Source organism: Halyomorpha halys, unplaced genomic scaffold (genome assembly GCF_000696795.3).
Source record: "Halyomorpha halys isolate HHAL.00 unplaced genomic scaffold, Hhal_1.1 Scaffold1290.1, whole genome shotgun sequence".
NCBI lineage: Eukaryota > Metazoa > Arthropoda > Insecta > Hemiptera > Pentatomidae > Halyomorpha > Halyomorpha halys.
In genome coordinates, this window is record NW_027106157.1 from 291,098 (window position 1) to 303,164 (window position 12,067).

The following is a 12,067-nucleotide window of genomic DNA, read 5'->3' on the forward strand; positions in this document are numbered from 1 at the left end:
GTTGTTTACAGAAAGTATACATGTGTCGTCAGATTTATTATTATTAAATTAAATTAATATTTTCATCGTTAGCGAATTTGGTGCTTTATTATAATTTCGTTTTCCTTTGGATTTCCTCCGATGGGTTTTAAAAGAACGATCAAAACTTTTGTCAACATTTTCTAAAATTTAGTTTAGGTGAAAGTTAAATTCGCACACGTGCTTACTTGGTCTCATTTGGACATATGGTTTACAGATAAAAGGATCATTAGATTCTTTATTATTCAAAATTTACATTTTTTCAATTAATATCGTCAGTGTTAATGTGATTGTTTGGCAAAGAAATTGTTAACGACGTCTTTTGTACTGACACAATAACCTACAATTTTTTTTTTATCTTATTAAACATGATAGCCTCGAAATTAAGATTACCTAGTTTTTTACAATTGATAAATTCTGTTTATTACTTGCAGTATTTACAGCATTTTGAAATTTGATCATTTGTCTATTTATCTTCAGTTACCGCTTTGTTTAATGTATTTTTGAAGACAGAATTATTATATCTCATGTCACACCTGTTTACCACCGTGTTCTTAGGCCATTTAATTATGTTTCACGGCTATTGCTGTCTCTGGGAGTATAAGTTCACTTGTATTCTGCTTCAAGAACAAACTGTTTGGTAGTGTGTACTTGGTAAAATTTTACTGACTTGACTTTTACAGTTCTGACTTTTACATACTCCTATAATATCCCCATAATGAAACACAAATTATTTATTATTTATTACTTATTATTAAGTACTGAGACCACAATATCCGCGAAAGGTCTTTACATGCCATTTATTCAGCCTCTCTTAAAGGATGTAATGGGTAACTGGTATACTGGGAACAAAAAACAAAAAAAAAAAAAAATAAAAACAGCAACCTCTTCAAAACTGCTTCGATTGATATAGCGATTGAGCAGACAAATAAACTAATATCCCACCTTTAAATTGATGAGAATCTTATCGAAAATAAACAAAATTTTGTATTTATAAAAAAAATATTTATCCTTTTTAGAATATCCTCCTCGTATAACATTTAATTTTAAAGGCCATTTTAATTAATCATGAGCTGTTTATTAATTAAATTTTGATTAATATCTCCCTCTCTTCCAATGCTACTCTGAGATTGACTGTTTTTGTTTTTAATGATTATTTCATAAACGATGATAAATATGATTGAATAAATAATTATTTTGTACTGTCGTGTTTCAGTTTTATTACAATTTTCAAAATATATACCTATTCATCATAAGTTAAATGTACTCTATTGCGTTGATTGATCAAACTGATAAGAACTAAACTCTGTTTATTGATGGTTGATCGACCTTTGAAGAACTATTTGTGAATAAAATCCCTTCAAGAGAGCCTTTGTAAAGGATGAATTACCTTTGAATAACAACCCTGAATGAAATAAAGGCGCTTTTACATGAATGGACCGGGGACACACACCCCTAGTTTATTCAATTAAAATCCCTTATTCATTCAAAGCATAAAACATATTATTTAGCAAAGAGCTTTGTCTAATTTCACGGACTCCGTAGATTTAATTAAATCAATTTCTGTCGAAGGATAATAAAACATTTAAGGTTTTTATTATTTCACATAAAAATAATAGCAGCCGTGTTTTATGATTATTAACGTTTTTTTATTGCATACTTGAATTTTTATTATTTTAGTGAAAAATATGTATTATTGGTCGAAATTGATGACTCTCAAGACTAGGGGAATAAAAAGGGGCCGTTTCTTCAAAACGTTTAATAAAATTAGAGCTCATATTTAAAATAAATTACACTACTTTAAATAATGTGCAATGAAGTTTTTTTTATTGTTGTGGGTAGTTTTAAGAATATGGAGCTTCGAATATAAAATGAGTGAATTTTTAGAATTTACTCCAATAATATTTATTTGTTATTAATTGACATTTCCTGTCCCCCTTTTGTACTCTTGATAAAAATTAAACCTTTTCCTAAAAGAAAATAATGTACAATTTTTTCTTAACTGAAAGAGATCAATAATGATTTTTTTTGGATCTTCTTGAACAGCCACCATTTTTTATTTTCCCATACCATGGTTGGTAGTCATCCATTTTGGTTCTTAAATGTATACAGTTTTCGTTGAAGTAATAAAAATTGGGCTCTTGGAATATCGTAGTACACAAACATTTTTCAATATTACTAATATGAGTGTCATTGCGAAACATGATTCTTTTTAAACATATGTTTATAACTTATTATATATATATATTTAGATAACGTTTCGAGATCCCATACATCTCCAAAACTTTCTGTAATTTATTTTTTATTTTCATCATTGAATCAAAATCACGTACACATTTTTTATACGATTCTTTTTATCAAATTAATTTCATTACCATTTATTTATTGTGGTGGTCCTACTGTCATGTTTTAGTGCTTGAAATTTTCATTCAAATAGAATAATACAAGTTACATAGTTCACCTTTGGTTGCACTTGTCAAAACTTCTGATGAATTTATTGAAATGTCCTCTTTTGAGTTTTAAGAATGATAATGACATTAATAATATGAATAACTTATATTTTATACTAATTACCGTCTTGTAGAACATGCAGGCTTGTCTATCTTCGTCTTCACCTGATGGGCAGTCAATGAATCCATCGCATAGAACGTGGTCGTCAATACAACGGTATCTGCCCATCCTGTCTGGGGTAGGGCATGCGAACCTCTCCGTTACGTCGTCCTCTTCAGATGGTGGACATTCTGTAACACACAAAGAAACTTTATATTATAGGGGAATATTAGCAATATAGGAAAATCTTAAATTAGTTTAACAATCAATATACCATAAAATAAGGCGAGATTTTGCTGGGTGAGGGCAATAGAGCAAACAAATGCTTTCTAGTTGCATGTTATGAAAGCTATTAGTTTTACCGTTTACCATGGCAAACACAATGTTGCTATGGTTTTGAACATTTTTATAGAGTCTCACTATATTTTTAAACAAATTTTTATTCAATCACTTTGTTACAATATTAAAAGAGTGGTTTTCGTGATACGATAAATAGATTTCAGGCACTAGAAGGTATTATTTTTTTATTCACCAACTACCTGAAGTATTGTGGAGGTTCATTACTCATTATTAGGGTGTCACGTTGTATCATATTATTAGTTAAATAAGTTCAGCCATCATGTTTTTAATATTATGCACACCAAATATGGAACACCAACCGGCTCCGGCCCGGGGTGGATTTATTTTGGATCCTTTACCAAAAGGAAAAAAAAAAACAGCAATTTTAAAATTAATAATAGCTTAATAAAATTTAAAAAAATATATTTCTTTTTAAATAAGTCCAAAAAAAATCTAATTTAATTGGAAGTGTTTTCACTTTAATGCAAGAGGTTTTGAATGTACTGGTTCTCATGATATGAGAATAATTAGTTTTATGGACAATTTTATTCACCTGCTACCTTAAGTATTATCAAATACTTCATTGTTTGAGATGTTGCTATATTTGTTTTTGTTAGTTTACATAATGTCAGTGGAATATGGCTCATTTGGGGCCTGGACGGATTTATTTGTAAAGGTTCTACCAAAATAAAAACGAGACAATGGTTTTTTAATTTAAAACAATAACTCGTCTATTAAAAAAAAGTATGTATTTTTTTTTTCAATAAAATTGTGATACAAAACAAATCTAAAAATAAAGCCAATTTTTAATAATAATATTTGTTTATCGGGGAGAGTTGGAGCTAAGTGGAAAAATCCCAACCACTTAAATTTATTTCTTTTATTTTTACTTAAATTTTCTTTTCTTTATCTTGTGTATTTATTATTCTGTTATCATATTATATCGATTCAATTTTTTTTTTTTTATAAATATCATATCTGAAACTTATTTATTTGTATTTTTACAAATATTCTCATTTTTTTCCCTTCTTTCTTTAGTTTAATCTTTATATAATTGGTTTGAATAAATATTTAGAAATTTAGTACATATTGCAATTAATCGTGGCAGATGTATTATTATTGTTAATAAAAACTATTATATCTGAATAAAAGAAAAACTAATTTAACTCTTTTATGTCCCTTATGCCAGATCGCCTACAGGTTATCAGATTGTTCTGGAAAAAAGTGGGAAGGAAAATAATTAATTGAGAAAATACATTTCTTATAACATCATTAATTTAAAAAAAACAATTGGGGTCCTAAATTAACTATAAAATTAATCAATCGTCTATTAAGGAACAGAACCACCAATAATTCCAAATGAATTTATTTAATAAAAGTTTATAAATCTTCATTTTATACATATTCAATATATATGTGAAATTTCAGTATTTTGATTTTTCGGCATTTTCAAATATAAATGTTTTTATACCGTAGTCTATAAATAACTTTCCGAGTAGTATTAAGTTATTGAGTAACTGCTCCGTTTTTAGCTTAAGTGCGACCTCTTTAAATTACTTATAAGCAGTTCAGTTATTTTTGTACAATGTATATTACTAGGGTACTGGTTTATATTTAAATAATTAATTTTTTTTTTATATTTAATTAATTTTTTTGCGTTTGTTGATGACAAATAAATATTTAAATTTTTGTATTAAATTAATTTAAAATAAACATTATGATTTTGCTTAAATAGCGTTGAGGTAAAATTGAAGAAGAAATCAGACGAGAATTTGAAGAGGTAGTGAACAAAACACCAGGTTATTGAATTTTACTAAAGATAAAAAAATAAGTTTCTTGAAATCTTTAATGAAAACAAAAGAAAAATTTGGATAAAAAAATACATTTTTTCTCGAATTTTTTTTGTTCTTGAGGATCAATCATTTATAACATTTATATTTAGACGGCGTTTTCATAGTCATACCCTACAATGAAAAAAAGGTTTTTAGAACAAATCATTTCTTCAACTAATTATTATAAAACAACATGTACATAGTATAATTTAATATTAGCAACTATTACAATGAAATCATTACTTAATAAATACGTTACTAACAATTGTCTATTACAGTTTCTTCTAAATAGCTGTGATCATGGTTTGTACCAGAACTAAAAAGGATTGAAATGGAGGCATAGATTACTTTGGTTTTTCCAAAACGTAACCGTTTTTCTAGCAGGCAGTCCATCTGTAATTTCTTTTTTTTTTTTTTTTTTGTTTATTTATATTTAGTGTAGTTATTTATGATTTGTTAGATTAGAGTAACATGAATTTAAATTTGTAATTTTTTCTTTTAAATTTCGCTTAAAGTTTTTTGGTGTATCAAATTTCAATTTAAGTGCCATTTTTCTAAAATGTGTGGTAACAGCAGATAGGTATGGTTTGTTGTGGTTCTTTGCTACAGAGGTACAAGTGTTGATACACCCTCCTTTTGTGATACTGCTCTGGCCCAAACCTTGAGTTAGTTGGATCACAGCAATGTAGAACAAACTGTAATAGACGATTGTAAGCAATGTTTTCATTATAATAGTTATTAATCTTAAATTATACTATGTACATGTAGTTTTATAATAATTAGTCGAAGAAATTATTTGTTCTAAAAAAACTGTTTCATTATAGGGTATGACTATGAAAATGTTACCTAAACATACAGTGGACCAAAGGAAGTATTTGCCCACCACGTTTATTTTATTAAATTATGAATTTATGCAATAAAAAAAAACCTATTACTTCAAAAATAAAAAGTATAATTATAACTTGATAACTGCAAATAAAATTCACATGAAAAAATTCTTTAATTTTTTTTTTGTTTATGAAAAACGTTTTTCATTTGAATTTTAAGTTTTCATTTGAATTGAAATTAAAAAAAATACAAAGAAAAGTATTTATACCCCTTGCGTTTTATTTTTTTTTTTTAATTAATTTTTTTGTATGACGTCCGCTGGCATCTATTATCACTTGTAAACGTCTCGATTGAACGAGGTTTTTAATTAAATCCGTGTTAATTTGTTCCTATTTTTGCTGTAAAAGATCCTTGTGGTGATGTCTTCCGGTCATTTGGTGTTTTGGAACATTTTAATGTAAAATATGCCACAAATTTTCAACTATGTTTAAGCCAGGAGATTGTGAAGGTATATGAAGTTGCTGGCGAATACCAAATATTAACTACTCTTTAGTTTTGATTGCTTTATGTTTCGGATCATTATCATGCATAGAAATATACCGATCCTGAATTCCTAATTTGGCTGCACTGGTTAGCAGGTTATGTAAACATCATTAAAAGCCATGCATTCCCAAACCATTACTCTCCCATCCATGTTTTACAGTAACTGAGACGTTTTGTTTCCTGAATTATTCACTTTTCCTTTGCCAAATCGTCTTTCAAGCGCCAGATCCAAATAAATTAAATTTACTCTTATCAGAGAATAATACATTTTCCCATAAACTGATGGGCTTGTTGTTGTAATCCCTAACTCATAAAAGCCTTTTTTTGCGATTGGTTTCACTAATGTAAGGTTTCTTTCTTGGGACCCTGCTATAAATTCCTTCAGATTTAAAATATTCCTAATTATTGTAGTGCTCACACAGACACCAGGGCCCTGTTTCATAATAAAGTACCAACTAATACTGTTAGTTTATTTGCCCTTGTTTGTATGCTTGAGTATAATCCTGTCCTTTTCAGTATTATGAAATAATTCTATCTATTAAGTTGGTTTTAATTTAACCGAACCTAATGCCAAAAACAAGTGAACTAAGTGCCGGTACTTGTAAAAAAGTTGTATTATTTCGGAATCAAAGAAAATCGTATCGCATAATAGCAGATTTATTAGGTAAGAATTTTCCTACCATCAGATATGTAATTAAGAGGTTTGAAGAAATATTCGTAACTGTAAATAACCGGCGTAAACAAAGAAAATTAGCACTTTCGGTTAAATTAAAACCAACTTAATAGATAGAATTATTTCATAATACTGAAAAGGACAGGATTATACTCAAGCATACAAACAAGGGCAAGTAAACAAACAGTGTGCAAATAATTTATTCCTTGTGTATATATTATGTTTAACTAAATTCTTATTATGATCAATATTTTTAATTAAATTTATACTGTTTTTCAACAAGTTTTAATTGTACTTTTTACTAAGGAACCTTATACTATTTTGTTATTATTTTAATTTATTATATGAATCCAATCCTTACAGTCCAAAATCCTTCGTAAAATCCTTAATGCTCCTTACTTTGTCACAAATCAAGTCATCCATCAGGACCTCAATGTTCCATATGTTGCCGATTTGGCCAGAACCAGATACCATTCCTTCCATGATAAACTTCCCAACCACCCAAATCCACTTGTTTCTAACCTAACTTCTCCTTCATTACCTAATAATCCTTCTAGGCGTCTAAAAAGAAGATGGCTTCGAGATCTTCTCTAGAAATGTTATTGGAGTTCTATCAGTGGGTAGATTATCCACATGTTTGTATCATGTCACCTACAGCAAATTCACTTGTTGTATATATTTGTATACAGTTGTAAATAACAATAAATAAATTATTAAAAAAAATTTATCATATAAAAAAAGGCAAGTTGTGCAAATACTTTCTTCGGATCACTGTTGTTATTATTGACTGATCATCAAGACTCACAAATATATATTCGTGAGTAAATACAAGTACCTTTAACATTAGCACTGCATAATGATACTATTTTTCTTTATCCCAGTGACAGGGATATAAATAAACTTATTAAACACAAGCCATATCTTAGGAAAATAGGTTTTAAATTTAAAAGTATGGAGCTAGGAGAATATATTTTATGATATGAGAAAGCTCGTTCATTTTGAAGATAAATTACTCGGCACAGCTTCCCCCTCTAATTCGAAATATCATATTACGGGTTTATTAGATTCTATGCAAGACAGTTCTTGTTTTGTAAAATACAGTCTGTCAAGACCGAAGTTTTTCATTTGGTGCCAGCGCTAAGATTGTCTATTTAATGTAAGAATTTTTGAGCCCATTTTTTTTTTTTTGTAGGTTGTTTCAGAGGAAACTGGGGTCTAGTTATGATATGATGGTGAAGATTGGCTTTGTCAGATATAATTTTTTTTTAAAATATTTGTTTATTAAAAAAAGAAGTCAAAATTAACTGGGAGTGTTTTTGCTTCAAAATTAAGTTTTTGATTGAAAGAGAAAGAAAGGTCGACTATGCTGAGTGTGAGAATCCCAACCAATTAAAATTTTGTTCTATTCCAAAATAAAAAGCTTTACTGTTAGTATGGATGTATAGATTTTGTTACAGTTTAACTCTTGTGTGTTACATGTATTTCTGTTATTTTTACTTAAATTTTCTTTTCTTTATCTTGTTTATTTATTATTCTGTTATCATATTATATCGATTTAATTATTTTTATAAATATCATATTTGAAACTTATTTATTTGTATTATTTTTTTTTACAAATATTCTTATTTATTTTTATTTTTTCCTCTTTCTTTAGTTTAATCTTTATATAAATGGTATGAATAAATATTTAAAAAGTTAATGCATATTGTAATTAATCGTGGCAGGGTGTATTATTGTTAATAAAACTATTATATCTGAATAAAAAAAAATAATTTAACTATTTTATGTCCCCTATATACAGATCGCCTTCAGGTCATCAGACTGTTCTAGAAAAATTGCGAATATTTCATCAAATTGTGAAAATACATTTCTTATAAGGTCATTAGTTTAAAAACAATTGGGATCCTAAATTAATCGTCGATTAAGGAACAGTACTACCAATAGTTCCAAATCAATTCATCTAATAAATCAAATATTAAATAAAATAATCAATCAGTCAAATATTAATTCTTGTTTTGTAAAATAAAGTTTGTCAAGACCGTTTTTTCATTTGGTGCCAGTGCTAAGATTGTCTATTCAATGTAAGAATTTCTGAGCCCATTTTTTTTTCTGGGTTGTCTCAGAGGAAACTCCGGTCTAGTTATGATATGATGGTAGAGTTTTGCTTTGTCAGATATGATTTTTTTTTTAATATTTGCTTTGAAAAACATCATCGAAAAGAGCAGATGACAAAAATATGTGATCGTCACTCACTTTCTATACCTTTCAATACACACAAAAAATAAGTAAATAAAAGTTTGCGGTTCTTATGATCAGAAACATTAAATTAATATCTTCAAGCATATGACACATAACCAGTTTCGAAAGGGTATTTTTTCGTATTTAAACGAATTCCGGCAATTACATGGTAGCTATCTCACACAATAGGTTTGGTACAATGGCATAATATGTGGTGTAAAACTTACAAAACAAAAAAAAAAAAAGAAGAAACAAAATCATTCCATCTTTTCACAATATACCCGTAATGTGTAAGGACATTTTTTTTGTTTTATTTATTTAATATAATTAGAATAAGGACTGGTATGATGATTAAAAAATAAGTTATATTATACTGCTATCTTCACAAATGGTTGGGATATTGGTGAATGAATCCTCTATTCAACATTTAATTTTAAAATTAAAGGTAAATATTATTTTTTCTCCATTAGCGGTAAATAAATCCATTCTTCAAGATATTGACTCAACCATTGGCTTTGAAGAAATATAAATATTAAAGACAAAAAACAATTATAAAAATAAAAATTATACAAATAATAAAGAATATGAGAGGGTTTCGTGATTATTAAATAATAAGCCTTGATTTAAATTAATAATAATAGTCAATCTAATATGAATATAATATAATTAATTAAAATTATAATTTTATAATAATGATTGTTGACCCATAAATGCTTTAATACAGATAAATTATCATGATTGACAATTTAATATAAATTATTGTATTTACTAGTTGAAAATATATATGCATTACTTCCTCTCAATAGAGTAAATCGAGTATTTCAATAAGTTTATATTTAATAAAACTTTTTTCTAAATAATATCCTTTATAAAGTATAATATTTATAAAATACATAAGGATCCAAAATAAAAATCATTGTTTTTATGTTTTTACTATGATGTAACAGTGATTTAATCACCCCGATTTTGTCTTAGTGCAGAATAAATAAATATAAAACCATTTTTCCTAATTCTGGTCCGAATCAAATGATGTATTTTTTTTTATTTTATAGACAATTTCATTACCATTAAAATGAGAGGCTATAATCTTCCTGGATTTGCATAGTTTTCGAGTTATTCGACAATATAGTTATACAACAATATTTTTTAATCTACGTTTTATATTTATTTTTTACAAACCATTTACAGTCCGGATTTTTCGAACCCCAGCCATATTGTACATCTACACCATAAAGATAACAGCTCTGAATAATTACAAATTCGTGGGCATGGTAGTTTTTGAGATACTTTGAGAGGTATCTCTTCTTCCTTAAATGATGGTTTTATAGTAAATTGAATTGTCTTTCAAATGAGTTGCTATTATCTTACAGGAGATGCATAGTTTTTGTTTTATACCACAAAATTAATTTCTTTTTTATTTAGGTAATAATTTTTATTATTTAGTAAAATAATTTATTATAAGGGAAACCGCCATTAATAATTCATCATTAAATTCATAAGCATTGTTGTTTATTACATACAGTGATCAATAACTCAGAGAGTGAAGGTCGCAGATACTGCACGCGTTTATTTCATAAAGATAATTCTGATTTATTGTTATGGATTGTGTTATCTAGGCATATTATTGAGGCACTGCATGGCTAATTTTTAAAGAATTGACACCCCGAAAAATAATTTAAAATAAATTTTAAAAATGTATAATATGATATTAACAATGTATAATATGTGTCTGTAAAATGTAGTGTATAGAAAATTAACTATTTTATTTTGTCTTTATGATAGTTGTTATTTAATGAATTAAATGTTTTTTAAACGTGTTTATTTACAAAAAATCTATATAAAAAAAATGGATCTATTAAAATAATTAAAACACATGGAATATGAAAAAATATTCGTCTGTGGAAGCCTGAGTGCAATTTTAACTGAAACACATAAATAACAAAACTTATAAAAAGTAATAAGATATATGCTTAAAAAAATGCTTTTTAACAATTAATTAATTTAAAACAACAATACGCTATTATTTTTTTAAGAAACAAAACAATAATATCAAATTGTGGTTGCGTTTATCCCTCAGGTGTTAAACAACTGAGCTTTTTCGAGTGTATCCTAGCTTACTTCGTTGCTGAGAGCTCTAAAATTTAAAGTCTTTTAATATACAAATATAATATACAAGTAATTGTTCTGAAGAACAGGTTTGCTGCTCAAAATATTTTATTCTAATTTCACTATAATGGTGAAAGGTTCCCAAGAAGTGAATGGTATTTTTCTTTTCTTTGGAGTTACAAACCATGTAGTTATTGACACTATCATGCATCTACGTCTTCACACTTAAATTGAGCAATTTCGCTATATACCGGAAAATCGACTGCATCGATAGCAAATTAAATTTTTTTAAACCTGGTGTTTCTGTTTCTACCGCAGAGGATAAATTAAATATATTAAAGTATACAATTAAAAAGTTACGAAATAAAATAAAATATATTTTTCGAATGTGCTAATTATTTTTTTTTTTACACACTGGCGTATTTATATATCAAGACATTATTATTGAATTTAGGTTTCATTATACCAATTGTTTGGGATAATTTTTTATCTTAAACTACTATACATCGTGTCAAATTTTATTATATGCAACATGGGAATAATTAAGATTGATTAAACTTCAATTAAATAATGTACGATAAATTAATTAGTTGATGTTAAAATAAAATTATTTTCACCATGATTAATTTCTAACAGATAACCGGTTTGGGTTTAAATGAATCGAGTTTTTCCAGATGAGGGGGAAGATGATTCCGATTTCTATTTGATTTCAATTTCCTCTCCCTTATTAGGGGATAATCTAGAATCGTTTCACCTGTTGAGCAACGGTTTAATGTCGGCTCATCTTGTCATTATCTAATTTGTGGTTCTTGGAAAATTTATTATATCATGTTTCATTAATAGCTGATTACGATACAATTCAATGAAACTCAATGATTTATATACAAATTTTATTATGTTTGAATAAACAATTTTGAGAACTAAATTATATGAAAGAAAT

At 27.2% G+C, this 12,067-nt stretch overlaps 1 protein-coding gene across 1 annotated transcript in view; it reads right to left on the bottom strand.

Annotated features, from left to right (window-relative positions):
* Positions 1-12,067, bottom strand: part of jeb (jelly belly) — a 175,661-nt gene that overhangs the window by 20,315 nt on the left and 143,279 nt on the right. Inside the window, exon 2 of the mRNA XM_067053706.1 lies at positions 2,593-2,759. Within this exon, the coding sequence (XP_066909807.1) occupies positions 2,593-2,759 (167 nt within the window). The remainder of the gene's footprint in view (positions 1-2,592; positions 2,760-12,067) is intronic.